At 41.9% G+C, this 15,980-nt stretch overlaps 1 protein-coding gene across 1 annotated transcript in view; it reads left to right on the top strand.

The window, feature by feature from the left end:
- Positions 1–15,980, top strand: part of scara5 (scavenger receptor class A, member 5 (putative)) — a gene marked incomplete at its 5' end in the record, with an annotated part of 59,822 nt that overhangs the window by 29,887 nt on the left and 13,955 nt on the right. Inside the window, 3 exons of the mRNA XM_071532455.1 lie at positions 3,221–3,301; positions 6,638–6,745; positions 11,113–11,178. Of these exons, the coding sequence (XP_071388556.1) occupies positions 3,221–3,301; positions 6,638–6,745; positions 11,113–11,178 (255 nt within the window). The remainder of the gene's footprint in view (positions 1–3,220; positions 3,302–6,637; positions 6,746–11,112; positions 11,179–15,980) is intronic.

Here is a 15,980-nt window from a genome sequence, read left to right on the forward strand (position 1 = left end):
AGGTTTTGCTACGAGATGACGTAACTTCAAAGCATGTATTAGAGTTAAAGTATGAAAATCACCAAGACTATAGTTACAAGGTGTTCTCATGGCAACGGCGATTTGCGTGTTTCTCCCAGCGTCCATCTCCTGTTGCTAAAAGCTGCTGAGCTAGGCAGCGGCGGTGAATTAGCGGCGCGTTACGAGTTGATTTGAGCAGAGCTGAGGCATGGAAACATTTACAGCTCTGCTTGTCGTCTGATGACCAGTAATGTACATCTGAGTGGCATGTTTGCTTTACTAGTGAAGAGTCCCTTGGCTCAGTCTAGGCTTACATATACACACACACACACATGCACCCGCACTCTCTTACCAAGTAGTAAGCGCACATACATTGCTCTGCCTCCAAATTAAGGTTTTATTTAGTAAACATTGATTTAGCTGTACTCTCTCGTTTTTATTATACTTGGTTGCTTAGGAAACTAAGGAAAGTTGGCTGTTCCTCTATGGCGGGTGACTTAATAAATGGCTGTCTGTTATGGCCTTGTAACTGTATCGCTTTGAAAAGCCATGGCACTTCTTAGTAAGGTTCTGCCCTAAATCCTCTATCAAAATGAATAGCTTTTCAACACAAGCCTTGTCCTATTCGATTAGGAACATCCATGTAACATTTCACCCTCTTTTTGACTACAGTTCTGGCCATCTGTTTTTTGTTACAATGTACTGTAACTTTAAAGAGCATAAACACTGATAATGTCTTGTGTCATCCATCATATTGATGAGATTTCCTACATGCTCTTTATCCACCCTATAAAGAATGTCTACTTGACATATTGTGTCTTTTTCACCACAGTGTTATGATCCGTCCGAGACGAAACACTGCGGTACATATGTAGCCATTCGCTCCACCTTCAAGAGATATTATACAGAGACTCTTACAGTAGATGTTGTATAGATGTAGGGCGGAGGGGCTTCTGCACTATGCTTGTGCTGTAGTGTGTCTTGGACGGAGTGGACCCATGCTGTCAGATGTTTTGAGGCTGAGCCTGGAATAGGCCATAGGGCTTGTTATTGTTGAAGCCCTCTCAGTTGAATGAAGAAATAGGACTCTGAGGGCCAGGAGATTAATAATGTGAAACTCTGTAAGACAAATTAACTATTAACAAGAGCGCATTTTCTTCAAGACCACCTGGGTGGACTGTTTTTTTTCCAAAACGCCTGCAAACACGGACATGAATGCATACGCACACGAACGCGCACATGCATGTTTGTATTACTATACTTGTCAGGGCTTTCCATTGACTACATTCATTCCCTAACCCGAGCCTTAAAGCTAGGCAGTGTCACAGCTAAGTCCTAATCCTGAACCAACCGTAACCTTAAAGCTGCACTAAGCAAGATTTTTATGTAAACATGCACACATCTTATCGGTCTAAATCACAAATTGGGGCTGCAACAGAGAAGAGTGTCCCATCCCCACTAACTGAGACCCAAAAGATTCACCCCATTTACCCAAATCAAATTCTGCTGTTGGGTATGGACTCTTCTGTACCCAGCTTTAAGCTTTACCCTAACCTAATCCTGATTCTAACCCTAACCCTAAACCCAATCGCCACCTGTGAAAGTGACAATCCACAAAAGGTCCTCAGTTTGGAGGATTCTCCTCATCTTTAGAAGTACAAGAACGCACACAAACACACACACAGTAGACGTCCAACCTCCCCCCCCCCTCGGTGTGACCCTTTCATTCACAGAGTCGGATGACCCGCTGTTGCCAGTTAAGTGTGTGCAGTAGTGCAGCAGCTCGGGGGCAACAACAGGCAGATCATTATCTCCAAGCCGCTCAGCAGCTTCCCGGCATCAGAAACGTGCAAATTAAGAACATTAGAGCGCCGAAATATCAGAACCGCTGGACATGTGCTGGACAAAAACAAGCCCCGTATTTCTAAGTATTCCCACAAGCTGTGTTGTGGTCCACCTTGTTAAACATGTGGTTCCCATTGTGGCCTCTCTCTCTCTCTCTCTCTCTCTCCCTCTCCCTCTCTCTCACTTGCTCACTCTCTGCTTTTTTCTCTCCCTCTCTCCAGAGTAATCCAAGTACAACAAACTTTTTGGACTCGTTCCCCAGACCAGTTGTAAGGCCCAGTTTGGCCTTCATATTGGCTGCTAAGTCCCTGTGCATGTGCACGCACGTGTGAGTGTGCATGTGTGTGTGTGTGTGTGCGTGTGTGTGTGTGTGTTTGAACCATAGTGGAAGATGTGATGAATTTAACAATGTGACCTGTAGGATTACATGAGTAAAAATCATTACCTGCTGGAATTAAAGGCTTTGCGTATCATATCCATCACATATCGCTCCCATGTGTTCCGTTTTAAAGGTACAACTGACCATCTAAAAAGATAACATTAGCGGTAGTGATGTCTACACCGGGACTATCAGACCCTACTGTTAATCTACTGATCTGGATGGCATTGCCTATATGTATTACTTATAAAGGTTATTGGTAACTGTTACTCCTGCGGGAATGCGCACTCTGTAATACAAATAAAGTTGGTCCAGACGGGATTGAAATCTCTGAATCATTCCAGTAAAAACTACATTATCAGACCTCGTCCAGTAATACTACCGCTGTCTGGGCAGGGCTTTGGTAACTAAGCAACAATCACAAATACAGTGGATTGGGAACACGATTGAAATCACTGAATTGCTCCCCAAAAATGACATTACCACTTACCAGACCTCCTCTAGTAATACTAATGCTGTCCTGACAGATTTTCTCAGGCTAAACTTCAAGCTGAACCACAAATGAAAATGTGAAAATGATTTTTGGCGACACCTTTGGTGATAAGCGGAAATTGCTTCGTTTTTTTGCGCTCGATGTAAGCACTGGCCCAACATACTGTAACAATAAAGACATTCAATGTAGACTGCAGCTTCTTATATTTCTCTTTCACCTTCTTATATGTATTTAAAGAGAGACCGGACCTCTTCATAGGTGTTTAGAAGAGCAAATGTTAAAGCTTTTATGGATCAATATATTGAGTAGCAAAAAGTTTAGATGTAGCCAACTGCACACCACTGCTACATTGCTGCCACTTCACCCTGAAAGGAACTATAAGTAAATCCTCATTTGGTTCACTTTTCAGGCAGCAATGGCTGCTATACTATCATATGTTGTTGTCAAATGTTGCATTGTCTCTTTATGGCTTATGTTTGTTTGTTTGTTTGTTTTCTCTGCAGGGCCTCCAGGGCCGAAGGGAGAAAAGGGTGATACAGGACCATTAGGGCCCGCTGGGATCCCTGGGTTGGCTGGCATGAGAGGTGGGTACAACCAGGCTGCCATTAATGCCAGAGAAGGTTTGATATTTGATATAGTATTGTCTATCAGTTAAACATAATAAAATGTTACGGATGCTTGTTGTCAAGTTTTGAAATGTGTTGTTTGAGTTGGCCTAAATGTCCAAAATTCATATTTCAATTCTCAAAATGATTAAGACAGTGAAATGACCAATGAAAAATTTGCATAAGAATTCAGGTTAAGGTCTTCTCATAGACAACCAGTGTAGTAGTGATGAATTATACAATAAAAATTTGATCAAACAAATTGCATCATATCAGAGGTGGACGACACTAATCAGTATATTCAACGGATAATCAAATCATTTAGTAGTTTAGTATTCTATTATTTGTGAATTTACTAAACAGTAATGTTAAGTGGGGTGAAATCTTCTGCATGGACTTAATGGCTTGAAGCACTGGCTCTGGAAGCATCATATTAATGGAAATCTTTCTAGTATTTACTACGGACAGGAAGTGTATAACCTTATATTTAACCTGTTCGCTCAGAACTATTGGATGTTTCAACTGATTCCAACGTGATGAGTGTCAGAAGCAGTCACCAAAGAGTCTTTGCTGTCACATAAAAACGTCTTCAAAAATTCAGCTTTCCAAAAAAATCCCTTTACTTTCACAGTCGTTCCCTTGTGTTTTTGAAAATCACAGCGTGGTTTTTGGATTCGTTTTACGGGCCCACGGGTCATGAAATGTACCCAGCTCATAAATAACTGTGTAAATGCCAAATTTGGAACAGCAGAGGGTGGAGGGTGGAGGGTTAAATAGCAGGAAAGGTGAGAGTCTAGTCACCTTTCATGCAGAACCAGCCATCGGTTGGTACCTGCCGCTTTGCTGTTTTGAAGCGGCATCTCTGCTTTTGCGATTACATCCACTGTCATTCATAATGCAGCGAGAGGAGGGAATACAAGATCATGTAAATCCTGTTTAAAAAAACAAGGTACAAGACTCGGGGTAGGGATTTATTTTCAGACAGGGTGTGGATATAGGGCCTGTGGGAGGGGTCATCTATCTTAGTCTAACAGGTAATTCCACTAAAACCACAGATACAGTGTGGTACGAACAACGCCGATATGAATCCAGATGTTTTGGGACCCCCTCCAGCTTGGTACCTCCTGAATCATCGCCATCTCCCCCCCCCCCCTTCACCCCCTACCCCACACACACACACACACTTGCTGCACCTCTGTCATCATCCATCCCACATTCCCTAGCTGATGTACTGTAACTCTCACATGACTTTTCCAAGAAGCATTATCCCCCCCCGTCCCCCCCCCCCCCTCCTGAAAATGAAACCCCCCGCTGTCATAGTTCCAGGAAAAAGTGAAGAAAAAGGAATTTCGAACTGCAGAGTAGACAAAAAAAAAAAAGGCTCATTTAATCTTTAGAATGAAAACACAACAAACCGAATGAGAAGCCCAGGACCAAAACAAGAGACGGAGCAGGGTTCAGCTCTTATTAACCTGTTGTCTTTAGTGAGCATGCTCATTTCTGAGGTTAGGGTTAGGGTTAGGGTTATATTTTCATTACAACAGGTTATCTTCCTCAGTAGGGTTCGACCAGTATGTGTTTTTGAAGGCTGATACTGATATTTTTTGGATTGAAGCTGCAACATTGTGTGCCAATATTCAGTATCTTTAAATTTTCATTAACTTTTCATGGCAAAAAATCAAATTCAATTCAGCTCAATGTAATGTAACACAACACTAACGAAAACACAAAGACTGTTATAACTCTCGCAGTTACGGTTCAGACAGAGCAAGGCTTTAATAATGTACAAATCTCCTGGTCAATTGTTCTGTATCTGACACGCGATGACAACATTTTACATTTGCATTTCAGGCATTTAGCTGACACTCTTACCCAGAGTATCTTGCAGTGAGTGCAACAGTAGAATAACCTTTAATTCCTACATCTCCAATATCACAAGCAACCAATAGTAAAGATGTCAACGCTCAAAGTAACAAGTCTTCCTTTGTCTTTTGAGTGCATGTGTTGTAGAAAAGCACTAGGTAAAGTAATAAAGGATTTTTTTTTTTCTACTTTTAATACAAGCATATGTCAGTTTAGGCATACATAGACCACTGTGTTTGGATGGAATGTTTAGTAAATGTTTTGACCATGTTTGACGAATTAAATATTAGGTTTAATATAAAAAAAAAAATCCTTTTGGGAACACTTTACAGTGCATGTGGTGTGTATAAGTGCATAAGTGCATTGTAATCACATTGTGAGTGCATGGTAATTATTATAATCAGAGCATGACAATGTGCATACTTAGGGAAGCTGTATAACTAATGACAGTAAATTGAATGGCATTTTCTGATGTGTTTCTGATGATTATATCGTAAAAAATTTATTATATTTATGCTTCCAGTGAGCCTATAATCTGCTTGTAATGCAGCACAATGCACTTCAAGTAAATAAAGTGTTACTGGATTTCCATGCAAGCCAGAGGAATCCGTCCTCATATCCAGGAGGGCTCAAAAGATCCTTTTGGCCTGTCCCGTCAGAATCGAATAATCCAGTTGGACTGTCCCGCTGGACGCCAAAAATGCTTACATACCGCTTCCAAGAAATGATTTACAGAATTTTCCTAATGGATTATTGAGGCGGGACGTCTTTACCATTAAAAACGTCGACACAGAAAGCCACAGAGAACATGACATCATCCATCATCCATCGGTTTAGTTTACGTCTCTGCCTCTAATGCTTTCAGTCCCATCATTTCATCCAGGGTGAATGTAGACAAAACAATGGAATCACTCAGAGCAGACTGGGGTACAATAACCATTTTAAACAGTGCTACGTTTAGCATTTTAGCATCAATTGATCATTAGCATAGTTCCCATAAACAAACAAGACTATAGCTGAGAAGATTGTCAGCCTTTATCGGCCTCTATATCGCTTTTAACTTTGTGTGACACCGGGCCGGATTTGGCGGGAAATCTGCTGGATTGCTTTACGGCACAAAACAGGAAGAGGGCGCCGTTCTCGATTCGTCAAATCACTGCGGGTTAGTTTAAATATTAGCTTCACTGTCAAATCACGCCAAAGTAATTCAAAATATTTCAGCTTATAACAGGCGGCGGTCACAGTGGTCAAGGCAATGTCAATAACATGTCATAGTTTGGGCCTGGGAGAGTCTTCGATGGCTGAGATAAAGAGTGACGATTGCAGGATGTTATGACCAGAGAGGTTTTACTATTGGAGAGATCTCAGTCGGATTAGGTTGTTTTCATCCAGATAAACACAGGCCACATACCCTGTTTATTGAAATCAAGCCTGTGTGTGTGTGTGTGACAGGGTTGATGGGAGAGAAAGGCATCCAGGGCCCTCGGGGTATAAAAGGGTCGATCGGGGTCGACGGGACTATTGGAGAGAAAGGAGACGCTGGACCTGCTGGGCCTAAAGGTATGTCAGTCAGTGTGTGTGTGTGTGTATATTAATCAACACATTATGTCATTATGTCATTAAACTACCCTATGTTTCTCTAATGAAATTCAGACAGATAATTGTAGATTTAAGCTCATATAAAAGCCTTCATCTCTTATTTAGCCCTGTTGAGATCAGGAATCTCTTTTTCAAGGGAGACCTGGCCAAGAAAGCAGAATCAAGACAAACATAAAAGTAGCAAACCAACAACGTATAACAATGGATAAAGTCAGAGTACAGTCAAAAGTCACATAGACAGAACAAAGTAACATTTTCCGGTAACTGAAGTGGCTCATAAGGCATCATAAGTGCATTATAAGCACATTCTGAGTGTGTGGTAATTATAATCAGAGCATGATATAATAAACACAATTTGGAAAAAGTGGAAGGGGTTGAATATTTTATGGGGCAACAATAACGTGATCTTAAAGTGAATGTATTTCTTTGATGTTTGTCTGATGATGATATTATAAAAAAATATATATATATGTATTTATATGTTTATACGTGGTGATTTTAATCCATCACGATGCACTTTAAGTGTTACCACATTTTCTCTATAAGGCGGTAGTCGAATCAAATCAACAACCAAATGGATCAAACCCACTGAAATCTTGAACAAAGCAAACGCATTCGTTTACAGAGTCTGCCACAAGATTCTTCGTTATGAGGTTAAGCTCACGAAGAGAGACCAGCTATTTCGCAGCAAGTTCTCTGTAGAGGAAGCAGAATACATTTGCATTTTTGCACAATTCAAGAACCAAAATGTGCACAACAGCTGCTGGACAGAATCTACAATATGATAATACAATATGAGGAAAACAGTATTTATTTCTTCATCATACCCCATACCCAGACTTAAGACTTGAGGGGGTTCCAGGGGGATGGTGCATAGTTTAGTGGTAATCCTTGAAATTTGGTCTCCATCTTTGGTGCTGTGGTGTTTCTGCACTGCACTGAGATCAGCTGTCAATCGAACAGTGTGTCCAGTTTCTGTTGATGCAGTTTGACTTTCTGTTGGTGGTTATCTGTTCAGCCATTGTATCTATCACTGTGTGTCCATTCAGAATTTCATCTACCCATCCATCCACCGGTCAGTCCACTCGTCCATTCATAAACCCATTCTAGTTTTTCTCACTCTCTCTCTCTCATCCCCTCTTCCCTCCATCCATCTATCCCGACAAACACCACTTCTACATAAGCCTCTAGGGTGTGAATGTTTCTCCTCTGGCATCACCAACTGGGCAATGCCAACACTAACAGGCATTCACACACACACACACACACACACAAAGACTCATATTGGAAACACACTGGCATTGGAAACACTGCAGTGCCTTATCATATTTGTCATGGATTTGTTTCTCCACAACGGACCTATTATATTTGTATTTGTGTGTGTGTGTGCGCGTGTGTGTGTTAGGCCAACAGCTGTTGCCGATCAGAGTTGGGTTTGGCTGAAATATCCGGTATTGGAGTCTCACAGTCTCTATATTGGCCCGTAACTCTCAAAAAACTGGACCTAGGTGTGTGTGTGGGTGTGTGTGTGTGTGTGCGTTTATATGTGAGTACATATGCTTGTCTGCATGCATGTGTGTGTGTGTGTGTGTGTGTCCGTGCATGTATCCAGCTTGGCTAACACGGCTCCACATTCTGCACCAGACTTCACTGCAGCTCTACTTGAATTGGCTTTTGGAGAGTTTAAAGTAATAATATGCAAGATTTATTTTCATATAAATAATTGTCCATTTTGCTGATTGCTATAACACAATAGTGATTCAACCTATATCCAGTTCAGGAAAGCTTTTACATTTGCTGTTCTAAACAGCCGGTGTCTGATAGCTCGTTTTCCGGTTTGTTTGGAATAAATAGAAGAAGAAGAACTGGGTGAGCAGCGATAGCCACCGTGGCTGAACAGACAAAGAAAAGAAATTCAAACTTCATCAACAGAAAATCCAAGGAAAAAGACGTCACAGTTTGATTGACAGCTGATCTCTTGGAAGAGCAGTGCAGAAAACACCACAGCAAAGATGGAGACCTGAAAAAAAAACAAGGATCTTGAGGATTACCAGCCCACAACTTCAACCCACAACTAAGACGTCAGGCCTTCCACACTCTGGCCGTTTCCAACAACGTCTCAGTGCTTTCACCCATCCGGGGCCTGGCTTCGGACTCGAAAAACCCACCCGAGGGTTTTTATAACCTGCCAGCGTGTGCGAGGCAGTTTCGCTCAACTGTAAAAGCAAAGCCGTGTGCGGGGAGAGGAGAGATGCTGAAAAGCTTGTGGAAAAACAGCAGTGTGAAGCTACATGGTTTCTGTGTTTAGATGGAGTGTATTCAGCTGTTTTTCTTTTGGTTTCTGTGATTTCTGGGTATTGAAGTCCTTGGATTTCAAACCTCGAAATGAGTCAGTGTTGCTTTAAATCAGTCTGTGGCTCAGCAGTAGCTCACCGACGTGCCTGGGTTTTTTTTTTTCAGTTGTTGAGGATGTGGTCAAACGTTGGTGACACCGACAGCTGAGGACTTCACAGGCAGGATGTGGCGGGCTATTAGCACAAGCTCCATTCCTCAGACTTGGACGCACACACACACACACACACACACACACACACACAGACACTCTAGGCGTACCGGGTGGGGACTGTGTGCCACCTCGGCTGGCATCCACCCTCGCGGTCTCGGATGTGAAAAAAAGGAGGCAAATTAAAGGTGGGGCAAACGCCGACTTGAAGCCGATCCTCTTATAGCTAGCACGGCAAAAACAGACCCTGCGGTTTCCGAAACGGTCCCGGCCGAAGATTTGGCGTTCCCGCAATATGACGCTAAACGAGACTCCGGTCCTGGAACAGAGACGTAGTTTTGAAACGAAAACAAAAACGAAGAACGGCCGTATCCAAGCTGCCGTTTGGAGGGAGGGACCGTGAGACCACAAACGAGGAGATTTTTCATTTCCAATCATCGAGTGGTTTTTGCATTGCTTTTCCACCGCTCAAAACATCGAGACTCTATGACAGTGGTTCTGGGAGTTACAGGGGTCTCCAGCAAATTGATGACGTGTTAAACTTCACCATTCTTTCATTTATAAGAAGTGAACTCAATTAGAGAATGTAGAAGAATGACTGTTTTGATCGTAGTTTCTCTGTTATCTCTCCTACCCACAATACAGATAGTCGTGGAATTCCGGAGAAAATCATATCTGACAATAAAAATATGACAACAAAACCTCATGAAATGGGGGTCTGTGGCTCTAATGTGGACTATATTAGGGGTCCTTGATATGAAAAAAGTTGAGAATCACTGGTCTAACATACTGATATTACCTTGACACTGTCTCTCTCTCTCTCTCTCTGTCTCTCTTCCTACCTCGCTCTCCTCCTACCTCACTCGCAGGAAAAAAAAACCATATAAAGACAACTTTCAGAGGTGAATTAATGCCCACACACAAGGGGGCTGTCCTCTAATTTCTACATCTAACACCCAAATTACAGGGCCGGCTATTTTAGGGGCTTGATCTTAATTTCCAAAGATTACACAGGAGTGAAGAGTTAATGGAGGGGAGGGCGAGGTAATGTTGAAATATTAAACTTGTGGATGGTTGAGGGTTTTTTTTTCTCTCCGGGTGTTTAGGCTATTTCTAGGCTCCTGCGCTCGACTTCAATCGCACACGTGTGCACACTTTTCGGGGGTTAGGTTACTCTAACTATTGGTTGATCGCCCCTCTTATCCTCAGTAGTATATTATCAGTGAGGCGGGTAAGCCTCGGTGCGCTAACCATGATCCCATTTTTAGTGTGTGTACATGTGTGTGTGTGTCTGTGGTTGCACTGGGATGAATCTGAGTTTTGGTTATGAGTAGGGTTAAGCTGATATGTGGGTCTGCCAGTATTGGCCGCTTATTTAAAATCGGATATACTCACAATAGTGTGAAAAGTAGTCTATAGATATTCAGTTTCTGGGGTTAAACTAGGATTAGGGTTAGGGTTAGGTATAGGCTTAGGCAAAGGTCAGTGTTAGGGTTACATAGTCTGTAAAAATGCAGCAAATAGGCATATGACCCTTTGTTGAACATCTTCTTTTTGTCATCTGATAGTTGAATATCAACATTGGACTATCCTAATATGGTGTTACTGTAATTACTTGGATTTTTTTGTCAAGAGAATGGCCAAATTTAAAGATTCTGAATATCAGCACAAAATATCAACTATCAGTATTGGCCTTCAAAAACCCATATCAGTCTTTCACAAGTAGGAGGAAGTCTTTTTTGACACTTTTATTGCATTTCATTGCTGCTCCTGTTACGTCTATATGCTATTCATTCTGTCGGTCTGTCCGTTCTTTCCTTTATAGGTGACAGAGGAGACAGAGGGATGAAGGGAGAGAAGGGCGACCGAGGAGACCGAGGAGAGAAAACAGGTGAGAGAGGACATTTGAACAGCTGCTGATGAAGGAGGGGAGAAAGGATTGGCAGCATTCGGTCCAAAATATAAAAGAGGGGACGATTTTTCAGTCCTCCTCAGACACTTGTATATAATTTTGATGTATCTTGTTAAATGAAGCATGTGACTTTCCAGTAGGTTTTCACTAGGAGCTGGAGAGAGAGATTTTTGACACCTAATTCTCAACACTTTTTAACATAACGCGTGGAACGCTCTGAAACGCCAAGTTTCTCTTTTGGTCTAGCGACTTCATTAGGCTGTGCTACTGACATCAGTAGCTGGAAGCTTTCACCACACACACACACATACACACAGACTAGTAAACACAGTCAGTAAATCCCATACCATTAAACAGTAGTGAACAGGGTCTGCCAGAACATCAAAGATGGAAATGAAGTGTTTTATAGACTTGATCACAGCAAGCATAGAGTTTAGCTCCAGACCTGCAGACTGGTTGTCAAATACATCTGGATAAACATGCAGGGTACTTGATTCCAAAAGTGTTGTGCAGTGCTACAGTAATATTATCACTTTCCCCAGTGATGAGGAGTGTAAAGAATTACTATTTCATTGTTATAATATTGCAATAACAATAAAAAAAATCCAAAATAGTATTCCCACTACTTTGATTTTATCAAGCCAAAGGACGAGAACACTGAACATCAGTGTGGTTTCCCTGATCATTCATAGGAGAGAAAACAACAGTTATTCTCATTTTTGAATTACTGCTGCCAAGGACTAATAAGTGAAGTTAGAACAATACTTTTGAAATGATACACAAATAATTAAACCATATTGATATAGATTTTGACCTAGGTCTGCTCAGCTCTGCTCACAGATATGAAAAGACAGAGGCCTGCTTTTTCCTGAAATCTCATATACATTTTGACAGAAACCAGACCGATCTGAACCAATGGCAGATATCTTTCCTTTCTGTCATCAAACTGAAACTCTGTACAAAATGTAAAAAAAAACTGGACTGAGTAGCTGTGTTGAGCTGTTGAGACAGTTTTTTGGCTCCAATAGAAATTTTGATAGTGATATTTTAAGAGCAATGCCAATGTTTACTGCTTACTGACTGATTTAATCCTCTTTATTCCCTTTGGAGTATACAGTAAAGCTGCAACAAGCCCACACTTAGTGGGCAAAGGCCAATGCTGTGTTGTTGCTATGTTGCTTGCTGCATAATAACAGTGAAGAATGCACTCCTTGGTATTATTTCTATAATCTACAGACACAGACATTAGTGGATATGAGCTGAAACTGACAGTCGGTGATACAGAATTTATGGGCTGAGGAGTTTATGGGCCTAATGTATCTCTGCCCCTCCTGATATATACACAGAGCCATGGGAGGTTTAAAGGATCAGTAGATCTGCTGCACAATGAGTAACCACATGGTTCACTGTACATCAAAAGGATTTCAAAACCATTGTGTGTGTGTGTGTGTGTGTGTGTGTGTGTGTGAACTCGTAGTGGTAAGACGATACCCAATAAAAAACCCACCAATCTGCTGTCAGGTGGAGGAAAAGAAAAAGCAACCCACCGTCATTCCTTTTCCCCCGCGGCCACAAATGTTATTCTTCCTCTGTTACATCATTATCATCATCATCGCCCGTTTTCATGCGATGAGATATGGAGTGGCGTTCATGTGGAAAACGACAAGCCCTCGGCCATCTGAATCCCATTTCCCCCCCCCCCCATTAGAGCAGCGGGAAAGCTCGCTTCTCCACTCGCAAATCATCATTTACAAGGGATTGAGGTTTGGTGTTTCGGAGTGTGTGTGTGTGTGTGTGAGAGAGAGACCACATGCGGCTGGGTGTTAGAAATATTGAATCCCCGTGTCGTGGACTGTCACAAGCCCAGTGCGGCTGACTTCTGATGTATGATGCATGACTCGGATCCTTTTACTCTTCAAAGCATGCAGAACATACCTGTATGAGCGTTTCCCAGCACAAGCAGCAGAGAGACCCCCGGACTATTGATGTTCTGTCTGTGGGAAAGTGCCAGTGTGTGGACACATGCTGGGTGTTAACACAAACTGAATCTGGCCGTTCAGGACTTTGAGTCTGAGTTTGAGTATTTTCCAGAAAAGCAACTAAATGGACCCCAGATTGTAGATGATTTGTGTGTGTGTGTGTGTGAGAGAGAGAGAGAGAGAGAGAGAGAGGCCTTTGGTCTGTGTCGGACCATTTCCCTCTTCCTTATCTGGACTGATGTTCGTTCAGTTCACAGTAAAGTCTCTTCTATGCGGCCACAGGCAACACACACTTTAAGAGAGAATAGAGAGGGAAAGGGATGGAGGAGTAAAAATTGAAAGATAGACATCAGCCACAAGGAACTTAAGTGATGAGAACATAGACACCAAAATCATCCATGTGTCCCCAGTAGATCATAGTGGGCAACTAGCATTATTCAAGGTAAGAAGACTGACCTGTTAGTAATAAAATGTTGTTTGTGGTTTATTTTTGGAACTATTTCAGGTGAGGAACCACGTATTCATCCGCTGTGCAGTGATTTTTAGCAGTACACAGTCTCTATCTCCCACTACCTTCACTTCCTTAGTAAACAGGGAAAGTATAGCTGCTAGTTCAAACTAGCATGTTATTTTTATGTCATATTTCCGGCACATTTCTACTACACAAAACTATCATAAATCGCTGTACATCATTTAAATTACTTACCATTTTGTGAGCTTGGAATTATAAGGTTCTGGTTAGAGTGCAGTTGTGAGATATAGAGCATCAGAGATTTGATAGCTGCTACAGGTCCTCATTTTCTCGTTTTTGAGATATTGCTAGTCGCCAACTATCACACAACATAGTGTATGCTAAAGTGTTAGCATGGAGTCTACTATCACTCAATATAGTGTACGATAAAGCGTTAGCATGGAGCCTAGTATCACTCAACATAGTGTATGATAAAGCGTTAGCATGGAGTCTACTATCACTCAGCATAGTGTACGATAAAGCGTTAGCATGGAGTCTACTATCACACAACATAGTGTATGATAAAGTGTTAGCATGGAGCAGCAGAGCCAAAGATCTACCAGGTACATATGGATGATTTTGGTGTCTATGTTCTCATTACAAGTAAGTTGGCCAATGGGACTAATGTCTTAAAAGCAATTTCCTCAATATAACAAAAATGTTTTTATGCTTGCTTGTTTTTTGTTAATAATAAATTGCAATGGAAATGCATTTGTGCATGCTGCTTCTCCCATGTGCAAGTCTCCATTGCGGTTGTATGACCGTTAGTATAGAATATCATTAGAATATCACTCGGTGTATTCTTTGTCTTCATTTTGGGATGAAAGGATGAAATATGTCCAACATTAGCTGACGCTAAAGAACAGCAGCTTGCCCAGTACTAATCAATTTTTGAAAGCCATTTTTGCATTGCATTTCATTTGGGAACATTTCAAAATTGTGTGTAATATTCCCTTGACATTTGAATGGAAATATAGCAAGCGAGAGTGAAGGTGATGCATACACACACACACACACCTCTGGCCGTCAGAGCGGAGGCAACTGACAGTTTGATAGTGAATCCCTCGGGTGCAGCAGAAAGTGTAGTGGGTTTAAGGTCTGACAGGTTGTTTTTACAGCGGCGCGCTCCAGCTACAGGGATCCTAACAGGGTGCGGCGGGGGGGGGGGGGGGGGGTTCTTAAACGTCTTCAGCCCCGGACACTAATGAGGATTTTACTTTCGCCCTGGGACTCCGGCTCGTGAAAATATACTGTTATTCTTTCATGTGGAGACCCACCAGAAGCTGTCGGCTCTATTTTGGTGTCAACCCTCCAGCACCAGGGACAGAATGAGAGTTGCATATTGTCAAGTAAAGGCAGGCAGCTACAGATTCACACATTTTGCATACAATTTACATATATTATATATATTTTTCATACTTCTTCTACTGCTGTTATCTTGCAGACCCTGCATACACGCTGTAATTAATATATTTTCCTACTTTTCATGCTTGTAGTTCTACTATACTACATTCTAGTGTTGTAATTGTCGGTTATTGTGTTTAATACCCCACATTTGTTCTATTCTTATACGTATCCTTTTTTCTTTTACTGTATCCTCGTTCTCTTTTCTTTTGCAATCACCCCATTTCCCCACAGGGTTCATTAAAGTTTCATTTAATCTAATCTAACTCTGATTGGGCGTACACACACACGCGCGCTCTTTAGCCATTTGGGAACTCAATGTGAAGTTAATTTATGTTGTAGAATATTCTCATATGCATGCCAAAATTTGAGTTTGCATGTACATCGGCCAAAAGCCAAATTAGAAACAAACAAATACAGAAAACCCCAAAAAAAGAAACAAAGAAAGGACCCAAACAAAACAGAGCAGAAAAGACCAGGATGGCAGACAATGCGAAAGAAAAGAAAATCTGACTTTCCAGGGGAACGTGTTGTGAACAGACTGAGCTAGTTAGCTGTTGTCCGGATGCCACGCAGTCCGGCCCAGTCCGGTCCGGTCCGGTCCAGATCCTCCCCGCCTGCCAGATAAACATTAGTAATATCACTCAGCGTTCTGGCCTTCTTCAGGTATTGACAATATGATGCTGTAGCGCCGCTGGCCTGCGAGGCCTGAACCACTTGGACGACGACCAGCACTTGGAGCTCATTCATCTAGTTGTCTCAGGACAGAAACAGTCATCATTTCACATGCATTTCACATTAATTTCTCCACTTTTACAGAAAGGGTACAGGGTCAGGTTTTTCAGAGCAGTACGTCCAAATTAGGGAGTGTTTCTGGTTTCAGTGTG

The sequence above is a fragment of the Centroberyx affinis genome, unplaced genomic scaffold (genome assembly GCF_046629955.1).
Source record: "Centroberyx affinis isolate AG114_WGS23_722 - 3 ecotype Tasmania unplaced genomic scaffold, CSIRO-AGI_Caff_v1 ptg002190l_1, whole genome shotgun sequence".
NCBI lineage: Eukaryota > Metazoa > Chordata > Actinopteri > Beryciformes > Berycidae > Centroberyx > Centroberyx affinis.